The sequence below is a fragment of the Carassius carassius genome, chromosome 42, assembly GCF_963082965.1.
Source record: "Carassius carassius chromosome 42, fCarCar2.1, whole genome shotgun sequence".
Lineage (NCBI taxonomy): Eukaryota > Metazoa > Chordata > Actinopteri > Cypriniformes > Cyprinidae > Carassius > Carassius carassius.
The window spans coordinates 12,008,695-12,028,584 of NC_081796.1; the positions used below are offsets into that span (position 1 = coordinate 12,008,695).

General features: G+C 41.3%; 1 protein-coding gene across 1 annotated transcript in view; it reads right to left on the reverse strand.

Moving 5' to 3' along the window:
* LOC132124333 (POU domain, class 6, transcription factor 2-like) overlaps window positions 1-19,890 on the reverse strand; it is a 114,500-nt gene that overhangs the window by 72,688 nt on the left and 21,922 nt on the right. Inside the window, exons 2-3 of the mRNA XM_059535329.1 lie at window positions 17,283-17,380; window positions 9,647-9,869 (exon numbers count right to left, since the gene is read on the reverse strand). Of these exons, the coding sequence (XP_059391312.1) occupies window positions 9,647-9,869; window positions 17,283-17,380 (321 nt within the window). The remainder of the gene's footprint in view (window positions 1-9,646; window positions 9,870-17,282; window positions 17,381-19,890) is intronic.

Genomic DNA, 19,890 nt, shown 5'->3' on the forward strand with positions numbered 1-19,890 from the left:
CATTAGAAGAATGGCATCTACGCTAATATTTGTCTGTTTCTCTCTTATTCCGAGGTCACCATAGCCACCAGATCCAGTCTGTATCCAGATCAGGGGGTCACTGCAGTCACCCGGATCCAGTACGTATCCAGACCAGATGGTGGATCAGCACCTAGAAAGGACCTCTACTGCCCCGAAAGACAGCGGAGACCAGGACAACTAGAGCCCCAGATACAGATGCCCTGTAAAGACCTTGTCTCAGAGGAGCACCAGGACAAGACCACAGGAAATAGATGATTCTTCTGCACAATCTGACTTTGCTGCAGCCTGGAATTGAACTACTGGTTTCGTCTGGTCAGAGGAGAACTGGCTCCCCAACTGAGCCTGGTTTCTCTCAAGGTTTTTTTCTCCATTCTGTCACCGATGGAGTTTCGGTTCCCTGCCGCTGTCGCCTCTGGCTTGCTTAGTTGGGGTCACTTCATCTACAGCGATATCGTTGACTTGATTGCAAATAAATGCACAGACACTATTTAAACTGAACAGAGATGACATCACTGAATTCAGTGATGAACTGCCTTTAACTGTCATTTTGCATTATTGACACACTGTTTTCCTAATGAATGTTGTTCATTTGCTTTGACGCAATGTATTTTGTTTAAAGCGCTATATAAATAAAGGTGACTTGACTTGACTAAATAATGACTCATTTGCATATTCAAACATAACATTTTAGAAAACTTTTTTTTTTGTTGCAATAATCAATGTAATCAATCAACTGGGTAAGTAAGGTGATAACTATTAGTTATTTTTCTACCCTATTCACCTGCGGTGTCTCGCCTTAAACATAAGACAAAAATTTTACAAATTGGACCAGTCTCAAACTTTTTTCTTAATTTGATTTTAATTAATTAATTTGATTATTTGATTATTATTATTATTATTATTATTATTATTATTATTATTATTATTATTATTATTATTATTATCTACCTTTACCTTGTAATGGAATATCACTGTTGTTATGTCTATCTACATAGTGAATAAACAAGTGCAGTTCAGCACCACGGACAGTTCACTCAATTACCACTTACTGTAAATGGAGCTTCAAGTGCCTTTAAAGTGTCTTCAGGGGTCATATAATAAAATAAAAACTGAGGTGTTAACAGATATATGTTTTGTACTTTTTTTAAGAAGATTTTTAATTTAATTTAATTTCAATCCTCTAGTTAAAGCAGTTTTTTATCATCTTGTCAGAGTTTGTAAACCCACATTCTCTAGAGAGGTATCTATTGCTGTAAAGATAACTTTTCTTTAGTAAGTATTGGTATAGCTAATAGAACTAGATGTTTCAATCCCTTTAGTAGGAAACTCTTGATAGTAGCAATCGGTGTGGAGTGGCGAAAAGGAGGGTAAGGTATGTCATTGGGGTCATCAGGTGGGCACCCTGCTTCATCGACGTTTCGTTGATTGAGGCCCACAACGTCTCCAGAAGGCTCAACGGTGTACCCAGCGTCCCAGGTACACCCCCCTCCATGCCATACCCTCCATATTCCTGGTGGGCTCTGCTGGCAGGGGCGCCCTTCTCCCTAAGCCTAAGCCTGACCGCATACCATCTGTCTCTACCTTGCTGCCCAGTTGGGGTCCTTACGTTTAATCCAGAGCCAGTTACTGCTTTTTTCGGCAGCACTTGACATGGACTTGATGGCCTGTTGGAGAGAGCGACCCTTCACCCCTAATTTTCTCAGCAAACTGGTGGCAGAAGTGGCAACAAATCCCCTGCAGCCCACCTCTACTGGGAAGATGCTGGTCTTCCAGCCATTCTGGGATGCTTCAGCTGCCAGGTCGGAATATTTGTTCTTTTTCCTCTCATAGGCCTCTTCAACCCCCTCTTCCCATGGTACTGTTAATTCCACAACATATGCCAGCTTTGTTGTTGGAGACCACAGGACCATGTCTGGCCGGAGTGTTGTAGCCGCTATTTCTGGGGGAAACACAAGCTTCTTATCAAGGTCCACTTCCAATTTCCAATCCCGCGCTGACTGCAGGATGCTTGCATCCTTAGGTGTTGTTCTATACTCTTGATGCTGGCCAGCTGGTACAAAATTTGTGAAATTGACCTGTCCTGCCGATGTTTGTGGGAGATTGTTTGTGGTGGTTTGCTTCTGATCCAGTATTGATGCCAGCTCTCTGAGTACTTGGTTATGCCGCCAAGTATAGCGCCCTTGGGTGAGACTTGTAGTGCACCCTGATAGAATGTGCCTTAGGGATGCAGGTACTTGACACAGGGAACAGGTGGGATCTTCTCCATACCACTCTTTCAGATTTTGGGGGGAGGGTAGTAGGTCGTATGTAGATCTGATGACAAAACTCAGCCGTGCTCCCTCCATCTGCCAGATGTCACGCCAGCTGATCTTTCTTTTCTCCAGACACTCCCAGTTGGTCCATCTCCCTTGCTTGGCCATTGAGACGGCTTTGGCATGTCGCTCTCCCTCCTCCTGTCTCCTGACTTCTTCTACCACTAGCTGTCTCTTCTGCACTGATGTTGCTTTATGCCACAGAGGAGTTTTTGGGATGAGTCCGAACCCTGCCCTCCCATGCTGAACTTGTCCAACCACATCTCTGAAGTGAAGCGCAGACTTTGCACTCTGAACAGCTTCTGATGGAATCCACTTCCTTCCCGCTACTACCCGGGGGGGCGCTGTTCGAATGATTGCATCCTCAGATTCAGTTAGGGTCATGACGAGCCTTGCTTTGGTGCATTTGAACTCTTCCACGAGCCCTGTGATTGGTAACTCCAACTTGCCATGTCCATAAAGTCCGACGGAACTTAAACAACGTGGAATTCCGAGCCACTGTTTCAGCTGTGTGCTTATCAGCCGCTCTAACTTTTCAACCTTGGTGATGGGGATCTCATACACCGTTAATGGCCACAAGAGTCTTGGGAGTATGCCAAACTGAAAGCACCATAACTTGAGTTTTCCTGGCAACAAGGTCTTGTTGATGCGCTCCATGTACATGCTGGTATCATTTTTTTAGTTGTTCAAACTGCTTGGTGTGTTTGAGCTTTGCATCATACCATCTCCCCAAGCTCTTTACAGGCATTTCTGAGACAGTTGGGACAGGTGTTCCGCCGACATAAAATCTTTGGTCTGTGATTTGGCCTTTCACGATGGAGATACTTCTGCACTTACTGGGTTTTAACTTCATCCTTGCCCATGTTATATTTATATGAAGTTTCTCCAGCAATCTCTTGGTGCAGGGGACAGTTGTTGTGAGTGTTGTTAGATCGTCCATATAGGCTCGAATTGGTGGTAACCTCTGGTTACATTGTAGTCGTTCTCCTCCCACGACCCATTTCGAGGCTCTAATAATGATCTCCATTGCCATAGTGAAGGCCAATGGGGAGATGGTGCAACCCGCCATGATGCCTACCTCCAGCGGTTGCCAACTTGTGGTGAAGCCTGATGTTGTAAGGCAAAACTGTAAATCCTGGAAGTAGTGTTTTACTAGATTTGTGATTGTGGTCGGCACCTGGAAGAAATCAAAGGCAGCCCACAAAAATGAATGAGGGACTGAACCATAGGCATTAGCCAGATCAAGGAACAAGACGTGGAGATCTTTCCCTTCTTTCTTTGCAGTCTGGATTTGCTGCCATATGACGCTGTTGTGTTCAAGGCATCCAGAAAAGCCTGGAATGCCAGCCTTTTGGATTGATGTGTCAATGAAGTGGTTCTGTTTTAAGTACTGTGTCAGTCGTTGTGCCAACACACTGAAAAATATTTTGCCTTCAATGTTCAGAAGGTTTATCTGGCGGAACTGTTCGATGGTGGTTGAGTTCTTTTCTTTTGGGATGAACACCCCTCCAGCTCTTCGCCAGGCTTTCGGGATGATTTGCTTGTCCCACGCCACTTTCATGCTTTTCCACAGGATTTTCAAGACATCTGGAGCGTTCTTGTAGACACTATACGGTACACCGTTAGGGCCTGGTGCAGATGCCGATCTTGCCTTTTTTACTGCTTGTTTCACCTCATTCAGCTTGGGAGGGCTGATATCAAACTGATGTTGTGGTGGTGATATTGGAGGGATGTCAATGGGGACACTGATCGGTTCATCTTTTTTATCATCAGTATAGATGGTTCTCAGATGCTCTTCAACCTGGTCTTTTGATGTTTTCAGGGATCCACTATTCTCCTTTGTGAATATGCCTTTCACAAATTTAAAAGGGTCTTTATAGAAATCGGTTCTGGCTTTCTCTTTCTTGTTCCGGCACATACGTAGGCTTTCAGCTCGGCGGAGTTTTGACAGCCTGTGCTTTAGATCCTTTTGAAGGCAGTTGATACCTTCCCTTTCTTCTACTGTTGCCTTTTTCCACAACTTTCTTAGCCGTCGCCTCTCTTTCACAAGTTGTTGGATTTCTTGCAGCCGACGGGATTTAGGGGCGGGAAGCATGTCTTTCTTTCGGACTTTCTCCTTCACTCCACATTTCTCCTCGCCGTAGCTGTAGATAAGGTCGCCCATCTTCTCCAGCTTCTTCTCGGCTGATCCTTTGATATTACTTAGGATAAGGCTTAATTCTGTGTTAATGGTTTCCCACTCCTTGCTGTTAGACTTCGGCCATTTCACCAACGGCTTACGTCCTTGCATGTTTTCTTTTTTGCGGTGGGCTGGTTGTTGTCTTGGACTGGTGGTTCTGCCTGAAGTTTCCTCCTCTTTCCCAGGGGTGCTGATTCTCTGCGGACTATGGGTTTCTTCCTGCCGCTGATTCTCATCCGACTGACTTAACCTTCTTCTTGACAGAATCCGGTCAATGCGGGGCCCTGTATTGGTGGTTTTCAGGCATTTCTTCCGTCCTTGATGTACCTTAAGACCATGGGTTGATGTTACTTTCGCCCATCCACACACGCAAGTCTGAAGAACATGTCCAACTGCTAATTTCTCAAGAGTCTGGCCACTTCCTTTATTCGATGTCAGGTCCATTCCAAGGGTCATTACCGGGAGGTCAGTCTGTGAGTCTTCTTGCACCCCTGCTCTCGCAGACTCTAGGGGTATTCTTCTTTTTGAACTTTTTGTAGCCATAGAAGCTTTCATCTAAATGAAAGTCTCTCAAATTAACTTTCCCCTGTCTTTTTTAATACGACAAGAGTAACAGTTCTTGTTACTTTAGTCAGAAACATATCGCTAACAAATTATAAGCTTTCTTTTGTCTTTTTCCTGTGTGCAACTTTATCACCCTTCAGGCTTCGAGTTTCTCTTTGACTTGGCTACTTTTAGCTAAACTATAGTGAGTTAGCAGCGTCAAGTTCCCCGTCTGTGTCAGTACTCAGTCTAAAGCGATGCCCCGGTCTGACAGGAGAGGGATTCCTGTGAGACTACAACTGCTCTTTCATTGAGACAGAGGAGCAGTGTTGTGATTAGAGCCAACATGGTTCCTCATTAGCCTACGAGCGCGGAGAGACTCAGGCAATTACTCCTCATCCCTGAGTACCGTTTTATGTTTCCTGCAAAGGGAACACACACTCTCGCGCACTGTTTCTTACCCCGGTACACGCTACGCTGCACGTTCTGATGTGCTCGGATCAGGCAGCTTACAATATGAATATGAAAGAGGCCAAGTATACATTTGTTCTGCATTAACTCAATGTAGGCTGACAATGTAGCACTGATCTTTCATTTGCTTTACATCTCTTTAGGCAAAATATGGTGTATTACAAGGATGTTTCCAAAAAGCCTTTTCATAGGTCATGAAAAGACAGATCTGAGGGTTACCCTTATGTTTTTTGCGAAAGGCTTGTTTTGAGGCTTTCTGAGCTGATGAGCAACCACGTAGATGTTATTTTCGTTCTGCAGCTTATTGAAAGATGCTTTGATATAAGGAGAAGCACATTCTGTCATTTGGTTTGTTATGAGACAGAATTTGGTAGGAATGCACAACAGAGGGATTTGTAATTTTCAAAGCAGCGAAATCATATCATTAAGTCTCATATCAAGTCAAATGAAATCAAAAGATGTTATTTGTGGCATAAAGAAATGTCACAGTGTCAAGCAAATACACTTTCATTTTGCTACGTTTTCTTGAAACACCACCCTCCTTTATATATATTCACATTATAATTTCCAATCCAAACTTTTTTCTAAGCATACAATATATATATATATATATATATATATATATATATATATATATATATATATATATATCAATTCCATTCCTAACACCATGTTTACAGTCTATATGAGGCTGATTCTTATTCTATTCAAGTTACAGTTGGAATCGTACACATAGTGTTCAAGAGGGAATTCACTTTCTTTACTTGACATGTCCAGACATTAATCTTCCTGACAAAATAACAAGCTACAGTGGCGCCAGGGTTTAAAATGAGCACAGAGTAACGCAAGCGTAGGCTTTTATTTAGACGTCCGTGCCAAACTTCATGAAGCTGCCCCATCGCAGTGACGACCATTCATCAGTGCAGAGACACAGTGGCGGGTTTGCATGTGCACCACTGAGCCTTCTTCTCTGCACACTCACGTGGACGGTCACAGCGAGGCACAGACATCTCCTAATTTTCGTTTTCACATTAAAGGGTTATTTCAACCAAATATAAAAATTATGTCATCATTTACTTACTTTAGACTTATGTCACTCTAAATCTGTATGACATGTTTTCTTCTGCAGAACACACACAAAAAAAGATGACTTCCATTATATAGTTTAAAAAAATAAGTTGCACATAAATCCTACAAGTTTGGAACTACGTTAGGTTGAGTAAATAATGAATGAATTTTCATTTTTGGTGAACTATCAGAGACAACTAATAAAGACGGAAACAAGGCACGCACATCAACAGCAAAAAATGCTCAAAATTGGGTGCTCAAAAAGAAAATAATAAAAACAAGCAAAAGTCGGTACACCATAAGCTCTAAAAATGCAAAACAATTTAATAATGGACTTCACACAAGAATACGTTTCGAGCTAAATATATATAATCAATATATTTGCTACAGTATTCATTAATCTTTGTTAACATTAGTTATTAAAAACCTTATTTTACCAATATATAACTTTATTCATGATGTCATTGGGACTCTTATGTCAATATTGGACAAATTATTGATATCTTGCTCTAATAATGGTTCAAATGGTGGAATTAACTCATAAATGAATTTTTAGTACATTTATTTTTATCGTATTATCATTTCATTTTATATTTTCACATATTTGAATTGAATTCTCGCCCTGACACAATCTAGTAGGTCTTGTTTGTTCTTCATTAGTGTGACTTTTCTATTAATTTATTATGAAAGTGGCCCATCTCCTTCACTTTCTTTAAACAGAGCTTAGTCTTTGATCTAGTTAATTAGAACACAAGCACTGATCTATGTGTGTTTTTTGGTGCTTGAGGTGGAGATCTCTCCAGGTTGTGATTAATCAGGACTGCAGGGCTGAGCTCACTGCTCAACTAAGACTGTCTGGCAGAAGTACTGTGCCAGCAGCTCTCCATCAATCGAGAGGATGATGGGATAGGATTGGGGGATTGTGGGACTGTGTGACTGGCTGTAGGGAGACCAGACACAGTCAAATCATTTAATGTCATTTGGCACCCGTGACACTACACCCTTAAAGAATCCCTCAGGTTCTGAATCTAAAACTGAGAGGCCTAATCAGAAAAAGTCACACTAGTTTATCACTGGGTATTTTTTTATGTCAATGTTCACAATTTGAGTGCAAGAAGTATTTAAAGGGACAGTTCACCCAAAAATTAACTCACTGTTCCAAACCTGTATGACTTTTTTTCTTCTGTGGAACATAGAAGATAATATGAAGAATGTTTAGATCCAAACAACATTGGACCCTACTGACTTTAACAGTAAGGAGGTAAAAAAAAAATGTTTTTTTGTTTTTTTTTCAAAATGTTTCATGGAAGAAAGTCATAGAAGTTTGGAACAACATGAATCATTTCTTGGGGAATTATTCCATTAAAATCTCAGGATAGTGGCCTGAAAAGTGTCAGCCCAGTTTTAGTCTTTACTATAAATTATATAAACTGAATAACAATTTAATTCAAAGCAGTTCAACTTTTTTCTCACAATTTTTTTTTTTATTATTTTTTTTTTATGTTAACAAAAATGGTCAATGTCATAATGTCCTACTATTTGGTTTGTCCTCATTCTGTGCAACATTATAAATATTAAACAATTTATATATACAATATTTTTTTATGAATATATATATAACGTGACTGAGGGAATTCTTGGAATTTTTTATATTTATTTAGCCCATGTGAGTGTTTATTAAAAGCCTAGACTTGCTTTGATGCGTGTTGTTATTTATGCATGTTTGTGTCCATTAGAGACTTCATCCCACTAGCCATCCGTCCATCCATCTCTTCGAGACAACCTGTTTCCTACCATGCATTATTTTAATCTTTGGCCTCCTCCTCCTCCTCCGCTGAAAAAGGAAAACGTGCTATTTTATATGCACTCAAATTTATAACCTATTTTTTTAGTTAGGCATTAGAGAAGGCACCTCATCTAAGATTTATGACCGACGGTTTCCCCCTTCCACCCCTCAATCTAATGGTATAAAAGAGACAATGTTTTAAACATTAAAATGAAAACCATTTACAACTATGATCAAAAGAGAACATTCGTGCATTAAAGTTTAAAAGAGGAGAAGTATGGACTCGTGGACGGAAGCAAAGAGGAGGGGGAGAGACAGAGGTAAAGAGGAGAAGACACAAGCATGCTAGTGAATACTCCTACTGAAAGAAGAAAAAGCCTTAAAGTGCTTTTGCGCTTCGTTGCAAAACGCTGACCTGTAATGAATGTGAACTACTTTCCCCGTCTATATCGCTCTGATCCTCCTGTCCTTTTTCGAGCACTTTCTGTAGGTACGTCTTAAAACTCATGCTGTTTAGATGGGGTGATGCTACTATGAGATGGCACCACTTTCACAAGTCCCAAAAACACAACAAACTGTTGAAGACTGAATGTTGTATAATAAAGAATGCTTTTACAATTTATCGTTTTTTTTTGTCTTTAAAAGATATGATGGTGCTTTGAACACAATTTATAACTACTATTTCTTTTAGTTTATAGATTTAAATATAAAAAAACAACAACAATGATGATAATGTGTATGACCCGAGATTTAAACTTTGCCAGAAAGCGGAGTTCAAGTAAAAAGACCACAACCTAGACAAGGCCATATTAACATTATTTATATAATTCTCAAATTATAATAGGGTGACCAACCTCTTTCCGGGACATGTGCTGGCTGGGATTTCTAAATTGCCTAAAATGTCCAGGTTTTGGCTTTGTTTTCATGCTCTCTACAGTCCTCATACATTATATGTACGCATATTTACAGATGTCAGAATTAAAGTAAGAATAACAGTAAAACTCAATTACTTAGACAATACCATATTAACATATATTAATAATACAAATAAAAAAATTATTAGAGTTTACATTCTCTAAAATTCTGAGAAAAAAGAGAAATTGATACTGATACACTACACTGTAAAAAGTGTTTGTTTTTCTTAGTTGTAAATAGTACAAAGATTTCTAAAGAACTTTTTACAAGAAAATTCTATTTCAGTTTTTTTTGTGTGTTAAAATTGTTTCTACACCAATTTTTTTTCACTGTAACAATATGGATTCATACCTTGCAGATTCTGTAGAGGGAGCGTCATGATGCCCCCAGCAGCAGCGGCTGCCACCAGGCCCTGTATGTTGGCAGCAGTGGGCAGAGAGAGAACCAGGCCCTGCTGCCCACCCAGATGCCCACCAGCATTAAAGGGGATCAAAATGGGCTGGTTCAGACCAGGAGCTCCTCCGGACATCACTCCACTAACCGCTGACGCCAGCTGCTGAGCAACCAGCAGAGACTGAAGGAGAGAACAAACAGGAAGTTTACATTTTTATTTTTATTTTATTTATTTTTTGTTTATTGTTTTGTCCCTGACTCTTAAGTTGTATAGATAAGAGCAAGCTTAACAGCTGAATGGAAGTTATATGGGTTTTGACCAACATGACACTGAGCAAACAACAACAGAATTTGAATTTGGGGCTACTTTAAGTAGTTGAATTATATGCTACTTTAAGTAGAATATTATAGAAACATATACTTCCATAGAATATATTGCTGATTGAAGCAGTTTTGTAATTTCTGGCATGCAGCACTGTTTGTAATTTATGAATACAAAGAAAAAAGCACAGAACGACAATAAAAGATATTAAGTGGAATTATTCAGAATTAGTTTTGTTCTGTTTTTTTCAGGATGGGATGTTCTAGAAACATATGAACTGAAAGTATTTCACTGGTGCATTTGATTTCTGTATGATAAGACAAAATGCTTTAGTATTTTTTAAAAATACTCATTGCTTTAACATTTCATTTACAACAAACATTTTGAATCAAATGATAATCAGCATAAAGAACATTAAATATTCTTCTTCCATCTAAATGGAAAACAAACAGACAAAAGGAACTTGTAAAAAACAATTAATAAAACATGAAAACCTTATGGAACATACTGAGAGATGTCATTTGTCATTTTTATTCCCAACACTGACATAAAAAGAATGCAAAAAATGGGAAAAAAATCAATTAACCACTCAAAGGATGACAACAAAGACTCTTCTGACAAAGCTTTGTGACATATGCTTAATCTTGCTGTTTTAAGTGTGTGTGTGTGTGTGTGTGTGTGGTGTGTGTGTGTGTGTGTGTGTGTGTGTGTGTGTGTGTGTGTGTGTGTGTGTGTGTGTGTGTGTGTGTGTGTGTGTGTGTGTGTGTGTGTGTGATGGCGTTTATTTGAGGCACAAAATCAAAGATTGTCTGCCAGCATCTCATCTCGATCTCAAAGTGAATGCCACTGCCTGCTTTGCCTCTGTGTCCACAAGATGCTTGAAATCTTTGAACATTAGTGTGTATACTGAGCTCAGGCTTTGTCATAACTTTGACAAACTGATGTATCGACCCCAGGGGGTTAGGCAAATATAACAGGATATTATATTTATGGCACAGACAGTTTCAATCTATAAATGAAGGGTTAAATTAAGGAGAATATCTAAGACCTGCATTTTACATGTTGTTTATTATAGGACTCTAGGAACAGCTTCCAGCAGTATGAAGATGAATTACTGAAAACTTGAGAGAAACTTTATAAACTACAGACAAGTCTATTTAGAATGATGTAAGTTCATTAAGTATTAATGAAATTAAAGAGTATTAAACGATTGTCATTTAATATGAAGTTATCTCTATGTTAATTCATAGGCTCTTTGGTAGAAAGTGCTTTTTCGCAAATTTTTGAGTAAAGTACAAAACATGTCCCACAACTTTTATGTCATTATTTTATTTATTTATTTTTCTGAGAGTTTCTAGTCATCAAACAGTAGTGGAACATGTTCATAGTTAATGTGATGTGATGTGAATTACACCTGTTGCCACTTCTCAGACACCTGTGAGAACATAATGAGAATTGACTTCCACAATGCATCCACAAAAACTCCTGTATACAAAGAATCTAACTGTGATAAAATACAACTTCAATTGTTCTAATTTTCATGGGCTTCTGCCAAGGAGTACAAACTACTGTGCTGTGTCCAGCAGAATGTCTGTGTCAGGAATCATGGGAGGGACATATACTCCTTGACTCAGCATGAAAACCGCTTCATCTTTCTTTCTTTTTTGTGTTAGGTTCATTAATAGCTCACACCATTTTCCCATCAGCCCTCTTTCTAAGCGACAAGGCAGCTGACAAACTGATCTGAACCCCAGCGTGTCTGTGAAATGGGATCCCCCAGGATCAAAACACACTTTAAAATGGCTGAACTCCTTACTCAAAATACACTTGGGATGTTTAAATCATGCTACCACCTCGCTGCCCCTAAATGTCCATTTACATACACCAAATACAGTTTTCAAAGATATTATGGCATATTTTTGATAAATACACTAACCGTTTGGACAACTGTTTTTGATATATATAACCGTTTTTGATATATATATTAAAAACAGTTAAAAACAGTTGTCCAAACTGTTAGTGTATTTATCACAAATATGCCACAATGTGCCAATACAAAAATTTTACCATGATCATACAGAATGATTACTATATTATCATTCCATAATTTAAATGGTACTTCAAGATACTGCAAACAATACCATGGAAAACCTTGGAATAAATCTGTGAAATGTAATTATTCTTCATTATTAAATTCCACGTTTTTAAAATAGTAAAATGGCCATTTTAAAAGAGACAAATCGCTAAAAATATTAATACAATCAATACTGAACATACTGTCCTGTACATGTCCCAAAGAACCTTTGGCCTATAAGCAACACGCTGCACCTTCTTGATCTGGCTTTTGGGATTCAATTACCCTTTCCTTTTCCTAACCCACCACCCAATCCATTCCTCTTTCTAATAAGAAGAACAGAGGGAGCGGCCCAGTAGATGAAACACTGAAAGATTACTCGTATACGGTCTTATAGCAGTTTGTGCGAATGAAGCCAGAGGCACAGGAAAGAGTCGGACCCATGTAGGGCTAACTGCAATCTTACTGATCCAGTTCCATAATGGCAGTGCACACAATATCCGTCTCTAGAGTGAGAATCCATCAAAACATATCGATCCATAGACAAGGGAATTTGCGATGGCACAGGAAGAGAGCAGTGTGGCTGAAAAGTGTTTGTTTCTTTGGGACTGTCCTGACAGGGTTCATCTATTAAGTCAGAGCTCAGGGGAACGAGAAGACAAGAGCTTGGACATCGCTGTGGCATGTTGAGCTGGATGTGGCAAAAGACAATGATCATTCTCCATCTCTTGAGCTTGTTTGTTCTATTCATCCTAAAAAAAGAACACAGCTGATTTTCTAAAAGTATTTGCTTTACTGGGGCATTAGTTGGGTGTCAAGTTGGATGTTAGGCTCCTTGAAGTCATCTGAAAGTCAAAAAAATCTATCTTTTATTACTTTTTTTAAAAGGAAGTTCACCCCTTATCACCATCATGTCATTCCAAACATGTATAACTTTCTTTATTCTTTATTCTGCAGAAAAAGAAAAATCTGAGATTTTCCCACACAGATTTCATTAATGGGATTGAGATTTTTCAAGTACATTTAAGACAAGAACACAGTATAAAAGTGTTCTTTGACACCATATATTTCAAGATTTTAGAAGCCATAGTTCCCTTTCAGTCGGTCACTCTCGACGCCACGTCGGTGACCGACGAATATGGGATATCGCTTCGATAGACCAATCTACTTCGAGTATAAACTAAACGAGCCAGTGCACATTGGCATGCAATTATTGCATCCAGCTGCCGCTGATCACTGCGTGAGTATAAGAGGGCAGCAGGTGCAATGCATACTAGCTTTTCGCTTCGGAGCCGAGCGTTAGTATCGCTCTGCTCAACTGTGTCTGCTGTGGACTACGAGTTTAGCATGCTCTCTGAAGCTTTGTGTGTTGGCGGGACGGCGCTTCAGCGGCAGTCGTTCATGTGTCGAGTGGATTGCACACTTCACGCTGCACTACCACTGACCTTGCGAGCAGAGCACCAGAGCACTTTTCTGCGGTTTGCGTTCGAAGGACTGGCATATCAGTACAAGGTCCTGCCCTTCGGGCTGTCCCGGTCTCCCCGTGTCTTCACGAAAGTCACGGAGACAGCTCTCGTTCCTCTCAGAGAGCAGGGTGTTCGCATTCTCAACTACTTAGACGATTGGCTGATACTAGCACAGTCTCTTACTTACACCGCTCGGCCTATTTCATATGAGACTGCTCCAGCACTGGCTTTGGAAGTGGAAGTGCGGCACTCACCGGGTCCAAGTTACACCAGCCTGTCGCCAAACCCTCCCTCCGTGGTCAGATCTTGCATTTCTCTTGGCAGGGGTGCCCCTAGAGCAGATCTCCAGGCATGCAGTGGTTTACACGGATGCATCCACCACCAGCTGGGGGGCCACGTACAACGGGCATGCAGCCTCAGGGCTTTGGACGGGCCCGCAGCTGCAGTGGCACATCAATTGCCTAGAGTTGATAGCAGCGCACCTTGCCTTGAACCGTCTCAAAGGTCTCTTACGAGACAAGCATGTGCTGGTCCGAATGGACAACACTGTGACCGTTGCGTACATCAACCGACAAGGTGTTCTGCGCTCTAGTCGCATGTGGCAACTTGCCCGCCACCTCCTCCTTTGGAGTCAGAAGGTTCTGAGGTCACTTCGTGCCATACACATTCTAGGCCTGCTCAATCGTACAGCCGACGAGCTGTCTCGAGCAATGCTCCTGAGAGAATGGCGACTCCATCCCATGACGGTCCAGCTGATTTGGAGGCGGTTCGGAGCCGCTCAGGTAGACCTGTTTGCTTCTCCAGAGACCTCTCACTGCCAGTTGTTCTAATTCCTGACCGAGGGAACTCTCGGCATGGATGCACTGGCACACAGCTGGCTGCGGGACCTACGCAAGTATGCGTTTCCCCCAGTGAGCCTTCTCGCACAGACACTGTGCTAAGTCCGGGAGGACGAGGATCAAGTCTTGCTAGTAGCGCCGTATTGGACCATGCGGACCTCGTTCCCCAAATAAGTGCTCCTTGCGACAGCCCCTCCTTGGCCAATTCCTCTGAAGAAGGATCTACTGACTCAGAGATGGGGCACCATTTGGCCCCCGCGTCCAGACCTTTGGAAACTCCATAACTGGTCCCTGGACGGGACCCTCTCCCTCCACCCTCAAAGTCCAGGTTGCTGCTATTGCTGCGTACCATGACCCCGTGAATGGGAAGTCTTTGGGTAAGCATGACCTCATCGTCAGGTTCCTTAGAGGGGCCAGGAGGTTAAATCCTTCCCAGCCCCCCTGTATACCCTCTTTGGACCTGTCTCTACAGTAGTGCTTAAATCACTACAGCAGGGCCCATTCGAGCCTTTGCATTTAGTTGAGCTAAAGTTTCTTTCATTCATTTTCGGTCGACGATTCGTGCCTAGAGTTTGGGCCGGCTGACTCCCAGGTAATCCTGAGGCCCCGGCCTGGCTATGTGCCCAAGGTTCCCACTACACCCTTCAAAGACCAAGTGGTGAACCTGCAAGCGCTGCCCCTGGAGGAGGCAGACCCAGCCCTGGCTTTGCTTTGTCCCGTCCGAGCATTAAGGTGCTACGTAGACCGGACACAAAGCTTAAGGACCTCAGACCAGCTCTTTGTCTATTACGGAGGCCGGCAGAAGGGGAGTGCCTTCTCTAAGCAAAGGATGGCCCACTGGATTGTGGATGCCATAACCCTGGCTTATCAGGCTCAGGATGTGCCCTGCCCATTCAGGTTGCGAGCTCACTCAACTAGAAGTGTTGCATCGTCCTGGGCGCTGGCTCGTGGCGCCTCGCTGACATATATTTGTAGAGCTGCGGGCTGGGCGACCCCTAACACATTCGCTAGGTTCTATAGCCTGCGTGTAGAGCCGGTATCCTCCTGTGTTCTCACCTCAAATGGGTAATGGCACTGAGAGACCCCGGTTAGTGTCGGCTTGCTTAAACTGCCCCAAAGTGTACGTACTGTAGACCCTGTTGAGATCCTCCATCACCCTAAGCAGCTGGACGCGGCGGAACGTCCGGCGCCAAGCCTTCAAGATGTATCTGTGAGAACCATGGAAGGGTGGGTTCCATATTGAGACCTTAGCAGTACTCTTATGTGTATAGTCCATGGTATAGCCTTAGAGCCCGTGTTTCCCCGGCAGACTTCTGCCTTCCCAAGAGGGTTTTTAATCACCTCAAATTTCTCTGTATACTCCTAAATGGATGCTATATGTGTATTTGCCTCCGAGACCTGCTTCGGGAAGGATGGGGCTTCCGCAGCGTCCCAGTTCCAAGCAGACCGGGTACGTTTTCCCAGTGTTATCCAATCTCACCCAGTGAGGTAGTGCTTTGACAACGGTGAGTGGAGCTACTTGTTCTGAGCCCCGGCCTACACCTAATAGGGGCGCAGGCGGCTCACACAGGGCACTGGAAGGGGCAGCACCCATGGCGCTTTGATAGGGATCCCATATTCGTCGGTCACCGATGTGGCGTCGAGAGTGACCGACTGAAAGGGAATGTCTCGGTTATGTATGGTATGGCGTCTCCATTCCCTCCTTCAAGGAACGAGGGTTACCATACTTAACCGAGATGATATGTGCAAGAAATAAACTAAAAGTTAAGCTGTTCTTAATGGTAAATGCTACTTTTTCATACAGCGCTTATAGTGTCTTTGTTTAACTGTTTTGTCTAAAATGTATTAATCACAGAGAGCAAACTGATGAAGACAGAGAATAGGAGTTCATTTGTGTATGTGCTTAGGCACTGCAATGCATTCTCAGCACTGTCAAAATAAAAGGTTTTGGTGCTGTCTAAATTAAAGTCCAACTTTTGACACTTATCAGCCGAAAAAATTACAAATATTAGCCAATATACTGGCTTTGGTGACATATATCTGTCGACCCTTTAATGTCAGGTTGTGTTACACTATTTGTGCTATTTGTACAATTTTGTCTGTCTACAGGTATATTTTCTTACCTATATTTTTAATACAAAATAGTATTATATTTAAATGTTATTGTTTATTTTGTATCTATTATATATCTAATTTATTAATTATCGAATTTATTAAAAGTGTTAAATAAAATTTATATGTACGTCTGCACTATGTTTGCACCTACATAAATTCATAGTGTGTGTAAACAAACTTGCCAGAAAAGTTCTTTCTGATTTCCGATTTTGTGAAAAGTAGACTGTAACTACGTACGCTAGCTACATTATTTCTGAGCTACTGCTACACTACTAAAAATATTAAGTTAGTAGCAATGCTAGTTTTAGTTAGTCGGGCAGGTCACAGCCAAGTATGGTGACCCATACTCAGAATTCATGCTCTGCATTTAACCGATCCAAAGTGCGCACACATAGCAGTGAACACACACCCGGAGCAGTGGGCAGCCATTTATGCTGCGGCGCCTGGGGAGCAGTTGGGGGTTCGGTACCTTGCTCAAGGCAAGTCATGGTATTGCTAGCCCGAGAATTGAACCCACAACCTTAGGGTTAGGAGTCAAACTCCCTAACCATTAAGCCATGACTTTCCACTATGCTGTTGAAAATAATGTTAGCAAATTTTGCAAACTCGCATTCAGTCTGGCTCCATTCTAGTATGTAACGGCCACTTTGCATGATCTTGTAAGTTGCTAATGGATCAAATCAAACCTATGTCACATTCAGATGTGAAATGTGTTGTGAATGACATTTTATGTTGATATTAATGAAACTGTGTTAGGAGAAAATGTGTGTGTTCTCACCTGTGGTCCTACAGGGAAGGTGGGGTGAGATAGGCCCATATGAGCATGTTCTGTGGGACTGTTGCTGGCATCAGACTGAACTGAGCCAACTCGACCACCTGAGAGAGACAGATAAAGAGCAAAAGATAGATTATTTGTCCATTCTTGAAGAATAACAAAATAATTTTCAACAAATTCCTCCATTTCCCCATTCCTTAACTACATACACAAACACTCAGAGACAGTATCATGCTGTGACGACAGTGAGCCCTCAGTAGGGTGCTCTGTAACTGCTGTAGTAGAACGTTTTCCAATAAAAGAGTCTGCACACCATGTATTCTCTGTTAAACACACATCACAGCGTATCCTTAATTCAGTGACTCAAACCACACATCAATTTAAATGCCAGAGTTCTCTGCTGATCTGTCTACATGTACACATTTAAACACACATACAAACATGCACACAGGGCTGACATGAGATACTGTGCTTCAGCACAAATACTAAACACCTGACTTGCGCACACACTGAACTAGAAAAGCCATGTGTGAAAAGGAAATCTAGAAAATGTAAAAAGAGTGTCTCCAACTTGTTGGAGAAAATCACAGATCCTTTCTGAGTTTAAATAGTAAGAGCAAATCAACAACCTTGACCTTGTAAAGGAAGCAGGCAAATTGTTTTTCCTGGTGGAATTGCTATGGTGCGGGACGCGACTTTCGGGAGGGGGGATTAATGTCACATGTTCTATGCGTTTTGCTCCCCATGTGCTACTATGCCCTTATTTGTTTCCCTTCCTGTTCCTGTCCTGATTATGTTCTTTAGTCCCAGCTGTCCAGTCCCAGTCCTGTGTATTTAAAGGTCCCATGACATGGATTATTTCCTTTTCTTTAAATGCTTTTTAATGTTTCCTTAGGTGTACTTATATTGTTAGTATGATTTTTACATTTAAAATTTAGAAATAAAAAGCATTTTTTATATCCTGATATTAGCCCTCTGGCTTGAATGCTCTGTTTGAAGGGGCGTGTCTGCTGTGAGACTCCGAGTAAACGACAACTGTTGTGATTGGCTGACATCTTTGCATTTGAAATGCGTATAGAGCATCACAGTCCCGCCCACAGCTGGTGCCAAAAGTAAAAATTCAATGCAATTTCTGCATTGACATTTGGGGTATAAGCCATAAAAACGTAACCATACATGGTAGACTTAAAACCAGCTACGGCTGTACTAAGCGATAGTATATGCTCATATAAATGCAAAAGGATCATGGGGCACTAACCTTGTTTTGATATAAATGCCTTTTATTCGCGATGTCTTGGCTAAGTACTTCATTACCCACAATCCTGAACAGTCCCACAATCCCACAGTGATGCATCTGATTGTTGGAGCTCGTGTAACCGTCTGGTTAAACCCCGCGAAACCAGTGTTGCGTTTTTGCACGGTAGACTTATCAGTGCAATCATGATCTCCTTGGCTGCCATGAGAGTTTTGCAGGGAGGTTGGTAACTTAGCTAGGCTACTGTAGCCTTCATATGGTATGAGTCATATCAAGCATTTTATAATGCCACTGTCAAAACAATATTTAGCCTAGGCATAGCTTTTTGTGCATTTACTGAACATTTGTGTAATGGCAACGACATGTGTTGACGACTGAGCGGTGATTGCAGTCAGGTACAAAGCACTGCACCGTGTTGCTGACGTTATTGTTAACAACTTCCACACACGCACACAATATATAAAATACACGATGATAAATATAAAAATCAATACACAATACCTATATAAAACACTATTTATTTACACGATTGTAAATTCACTACATTCACTATATAAAATAAAATTCACTGGAGGAAAAAGTTCGCGCGAGCGGCCATCATCAGATTTGGAAGTCGCTCAAGAAAAGGCTCGTTCGCGTTTGTGGCTTCAATCGAATTCAATGAGGCGCGGTGGTTTATGGGATGAGTAGTTTCTGCGCTCGAAATGAAAATATGTACACAGTCTTGTACCTTTGACTTTTTTTGGATTTTCTCTTAATTTTTTTTCACTCGAAATGATATGTTATATGCTTATGAGTTCAGCCGTAGCTGGTTATCCTCACACATGCTCTAAAACTCTTTAGATACGGATTTTTCCGAAAGTCAATGGGAGAAATGAATGGGAAATTTACTTCCGGCACCAGAGCTCTCTCGGGCTGTGGTCGAGACTGTGATGCTCTATTACATGTGGACCCCTCTCAAATATAAATATATATATATATATATACTACAGCTGTCGAGATTAACGAATCGTGGATTTGTTGATTATATAATTATTTTTTCGATCTTTTCCCATCACATGAAAGGATGCAGTGATGAGCATTGAATAGACAGAGTCTGTTTATCGCAACACGTTTTCTCTCACAAAATGCTTTTACCACAACTAACAGCAAACACATGAATACAGTAAGAGCTTTGTTGTGCAGCATAACAGCGTCAATCATTGTAACGGCAGTTTGGGCAAGTGTGCAGATATACTCGCGATGTGTGACAGCTCCGAAAAAAAGGGAGCGTTCTTTGATCGCTCTCTGTAGTTAAATCACAATTTAAATAACAGATTTGTTTCATGCTACTAAGAGAAACAACGTGAAGTTGAT